We start from the raw sequence: 4,714 nt of genomic DNA, 5'->3' as shown, positions 1-4,714 counted from the left end.
TTTTTTAATAAATCTGCAAAAATGTCAAAAATTCTGTGTTTTTCTGTCAATATGGGGTGCTGTGTGTACATTAATGAGGAAAAAAATGAACTTAAATGATTTTAGCATATGGCTGCAATATAACAAAAAGTGAAAAATTTAAGGGGGTCTGAATACTTTCCGTACCCACTGTAAGTGATGACTTTCATTGGACTTTAAAATTGGGCCACCAGAAATTTGATTCTGGAAATTACTGGTAATGCAGAAATATGCAAAATAATGTAAAGCTGTCATTCTTAAAATGAAGCTAAATTGAACAGGTGAAGACTAACAGTCTAAGTAAGCATAAGCACAACATACAGAATATCTCCTTGGGAACATCTCATATTAGATGCTTTTATTCCAGTTTAATAAAGCCAACAGCATTTACTCTGCAAAGTAACATTCACACTGACACACAGGTAAACCTCCACATCTCCAGCTCATTATGTATGTATCTGTTCCTCATTGTCGGCTGGTTACACAATTATCACAAAATAGTGATTTCTCCCTCAGTTTTTAACACTACAGGCAAACAGTATGTAATTATATTTACTATCTGTACAATATATGGTAATTAAATCCATTCATCCGCACTCCCAAACACAGATGCACACTCATATGCACACACAAACACTGTACAAAGTATCAATGGAGACGTGTTTAAAGAAGGTTGTAATCTGTTGCAGCTGTGTACCACGGTTTGTTTTCAAGTTGATGCTCTGACAGTTGGAAGATGATTTGTTCTAAACGCCAAATGGAGGAGATGGCATGCAGATATAATACAGAGTGGTGATAGTGTTTAGGGGACCCTGGTTCAGTATTTGAGGGGAAAATGAGACTAGGAAGATGAAAGAGAATAAAACATTTAAAATAAGGAAAGTGAAAAAGAACTTAATACAGAAAGAGTAAAACAAAAAAAAGGTATTTAACAATGTACCATTCCTAAGTAAAAAAAAAAAAAAAAAAAAATCCATATCCCTTCTTCTTGTTCTAGCTTCAACTTGTTTCTTCTTAGCTTCTAAACCTTTAAAGCCAAGCCAAGGCTAGAGGGCAGTTTGATTTCCTCTGTTGGTTCCCCAGTGTGGTTCATACAGGAAGACGTACAGGAGTCTATACAAATGATGAGATTTACACTGCGGTATATACAGGCTGCATTCAGTATCATAAACCTCCAATACTGACATCTCCTCTATTATAGAGGCTACTGAGGCTCACTCTTCTGCAGCTCCTTTGGTCTCAGTCTCTGTACAGTAGTCGTATCATTAGTTTGAGGAATCCAGTGTTAGGACAGGAGAATATCATCTTTGCAGCAAAGTGGCACAAATGTAGCTGCAGGAGAAAATGAGATACTGAAACCTGCAAGGAATCTAAACTTTTTGGTCACTAGTTAGTTACATCTATGTTTTGGTTCATGAGACATATTTGCGTTGGCTTTTGTCTGGATGTTGCAAGAGCAGGAGAAGCCAGTAACTACAGGTTAGTTTGAGATAAAGAGAAGCTACCCTGGGCTGTGAAGGGCCAGGCTGAGCCAGGCCAAGCTGGGTAGGAGGGGCGCGGCGTGGGGGGGGGGGGAAAAGACTCATCCTCTGGCTTCTCCATCTACCTGCAGAAAATGCTCTCATAGTTGAGGAGTATTAGCTCCACTATCTGGTTCTGGTAGACCATATGGACCGCCATGTTCCAGGTCTCCATCTCAGGCCGTAGCAGCGTGGGGCCGAACACTATAGCCACGCTCTGGGTGGTCATACGGTTTTCCTCACCGTGGTCAATCACCCTGGAGGGGAAGGAGAAGTGCATTATAGTCAGAGAATGATACTAGATGCTGGTAAGATGAAAAAATGACTTGATAAAGAACTGTTTTTACAGAACAACCAACTAATAAAACTCAGCACTTTATTTTCACGGCAACATGTCAACCTGTCCCTTAATACTTTTTTCAGGTACCGCTAAGCAGTTTGCAATTAATCCTGCTGTACAACAAAATTCAAATTCAAAGAAACATCCAAAAACCGACATAGGCACATATTAAAAGGGTTGAACATCGCTTTTCTTACGTCCTGAGGTGTTTGAAGAGGGCCTGCATGGTGTCATGGTTGGGCTTGGGCAGCTGCCTCACCAGCTCTCTGATAGACTTGACGCGCTGCTCGAAGTGGGCAATCTCTGCAGAAAAAAAAACAAAAACAAAAACAAAAATTAAATGTATCCAGGTCTGGGTGAAAAATGTAGAACTGCTAGTTACAGGAATTTACATTAAGTCCTTAACTTACCATTTCACTGACACAAAACTGGGAAAAAGTATCCTTGATGCTAGAGATTTATGGGACTGCAAAACATTTGGCACAAACTTTTTCTTGACTAGGTTTTTGGTGCTTAATCAGTAAGTACGTGGTTTTCCAAGTGGGGTGTGGGAGCTGTTAGGGTGATTTTCATTTTTAGATAGAAATGAATATAATTAGTTAGGGTTTTTATTATATAGCATATATAAGTTTATATATTTTAATTTCACAGTTGTGTTTATGTTATGTAGTTACATACCACCCTATGTGTGCACTGAATCACTGGTCAGTATACGGTGTTAGCCATTCCTAGGATAGTTGAAACAGAGATTAGATCTGAAGACAGGAAGAGGAAGCAACTTCAAAGGTGGGGCAATATACACACACACACAGGCAGAGCAGTTTTATTGGAACAAGAAAGCAATGCCTAAAATGTAGTAGTTCCTTGGAAACAAAGGAAGACATAAGTGTCTATGTAGGAATTAAGACAGTATAGGTATTCCTCCCTTTTTAGGGCGCTGTCCACGACCATTGGAGCAGAGAGGATGATTGGAGGATGGACGGACTGAAGGACCAATCTTGGGAGAGTTAAGTTTAAACCACAACTTCTCCCCAACAGTTTTGGACCAATCAGATAGTAACATCTTTTCATACAAATATTGTATACTGGCAAGTTGAGGACAGTCTTTTCTGTTTGTCTTAAACAGTGACGATCCATGTGCACATGCTTATTTTGATATGTTAATGTATAATAAATTTCACATAGTGAAATATATATCTTTTTATTAGTCTTTTCTTTTCAATATAAAAGAACATGTCTCACAGAGCCTCAGTGGTCCATGCTGGTTTCACTGAGGCTTCTAAGCGAAGCCATTTCATTTTTCATTTGCGACTGGAGAGTAAAAGTTTGAATAACATGTTTCACTTTTTAACATTTCCCTGTAATCAGCCTAGATTTAATACAAAATTGGCAAAACATTGTTTGCAGCTATAGGTTTCCATTTTGTTTCTGAACTAAGGCAACATACTTGGTAACACAGAAAGCCCATTCAGTTGATGGACACAGACATCCGTCACAGCTGTATGCAACACTTACTGATAGCGTTGATAAAGTCATGGAAGCGAGCGTAGGTAAAGAGAGGCTCCGGCAGCTCTCTGAAGTACATCTTTAAAGCTCCAGTGGTCACATGGATGTCCTCCCACTTCACATCTGCCAGGTTCACCTTCTCATCTGGACACACACACACACACAATAAACCCTTCAGTCACAGCACCATCCACAGGCACTTAGCACCTTCTACCACCAGATGAAAGTGCCAGAAATTCAAAGGGAGAAATAACCTCTCAGTCTTACCACTGTTCCCTCCATTATTTTCATTTTAAGCCGGAACATTTTCAGGGAACTGAAACTCACCATGATCGACAGCAAAGCGTAGTTTTTGTATGACAGCCAGGTTCCCACTAACTCTGTAGAGCCCGTCTACATGCAGACCTGCAGAGGATCATGGGAGGAAAATATCAGTTCAGTAGTATCTGCAAGTTACTCATAAGGTTTGCTTTAATTTTCTTTGAGTACCCGAAGAATAAACCAAAGATCAGCCAAAACTGTCTTTGAGTACCCGAAGAATAAACCAAAAATAAGATCAGCCAAAGCTCATCTGACACTACCTATCAAGAGGCAGTAAATCACACCGTTCTTTAACTACTGGCAGGTTCAATGAAATTAGAATAATTTCATCCTTAGGATGGTCTGGTAGAGTGACAGACTCACCGCTGTTCTCTACATGGTCGATGCACATCTTGACAAAGTCTGGCACTGTGCTGTTTTCCTTCTGACACAAACTGGACAAACTGCAGCCAAACACCTGATCTGAAGTCAAAAAGAAAGTCAAAAAAAACACAGCCCAAAGTCCTAAATCTGTTAGAACATGAGCACACAGGTCTCAATAACAGCTGCAAATCTCCATGTTCTTCATTAATTATTGGAAGGTTTTCTGCCTGTTTGCTTTTTAAAATGTGTTGTGTGCTTTAATACAAGAAAGATGAAGTTGGCTCTAATTATGAAACTTTGATGGAGAGGCAGAGGCAGAGTGAAGCGTTCACAGGAGACAAAGAATATAATGGCTGAGCAACTGATTTCTTTTAAGTCATTGTGCTAATTATTCCAACAGAAAATAGTGATATATGATTAGGTTAATGAAAGCATGTGGGGGGAAAAAAAGAAAATGCAGCAACTCTTCCAGACTAACTAAATTAACCCTGTGTCAGTGATTTAAATTGTGAGCTACGTTCTGATTCCATCATTACCGCTGCACTGTGAAAACCATGTTTCTCATAAATGTCTGTCCTTTTTCAGATGTTTGATGATGTATTTTGCTTTTTTTTTTTTTTTTTTTAATGGTTTTTTTTTAAAGTAG

The 4,714-nt window shown here is 39.1% G+C and overlaps 1 protein-coding gene across 4 annotated transcripts in view; it reads right to left on the bottom strand.

Annotated features, from left to right (window-relative positions):
* Positions 1-997: 997 nt before the first annotated feature.
* The window catches only part of LOC109967089 (rho GTPase-activating protein 12), a 44,112-nt gene continuing 40,395 nt past the window's right edge, over positions 998-4,714 (bottom strand). For 3 of the 4 annotated variants that reach the window (XM_020612440.1, XM_020612442.1, XM_020612441.1), the window contains 3 exons: positions 4,069-4,167; positions 3,712-3,789; positions 3,356-3,528 (listed from right to left, as the gene is read on the bottom strand). In XM_020612440.1, the coding sequence (XP_020468096.1) occupies positions 3,371-3,528; positions 3,712-3,789; positions 4,069-4,167 (335 nt within the window). In that variant the 3' untranslated portion in view covers positions 3,356-3,370. Of the gene's footprint in view, positions 1,351-1,624; positions 1,796-2,075; positions 2,182-3,355; positions 3,529-3,711; positions 3,790-4,068; positions 4,168-4,714 lie in introns of those variants that run through there. The other variant, XM_020612443.1, reaches the window with a different exon arrangement.

Source organism: Monopterus albus, unplaced genomic scaffold, assembly GCF_001952655.1.
Source record: "Monopterus albus unplaced genomic scaffold, M_albus_1.0 scaffold125.1, whole genome shotgun sequence".
NCBI lineage: Eukaryota > Metazoa > Chordata > Actinopteri > Synbranchiformes > Synbranchidae > Monopterus > Monopterus albus.
Note: the sequence above shows the minus strand (reverse complement) of the source record. Positions and strands in the feature narration are given on the sequence as shown.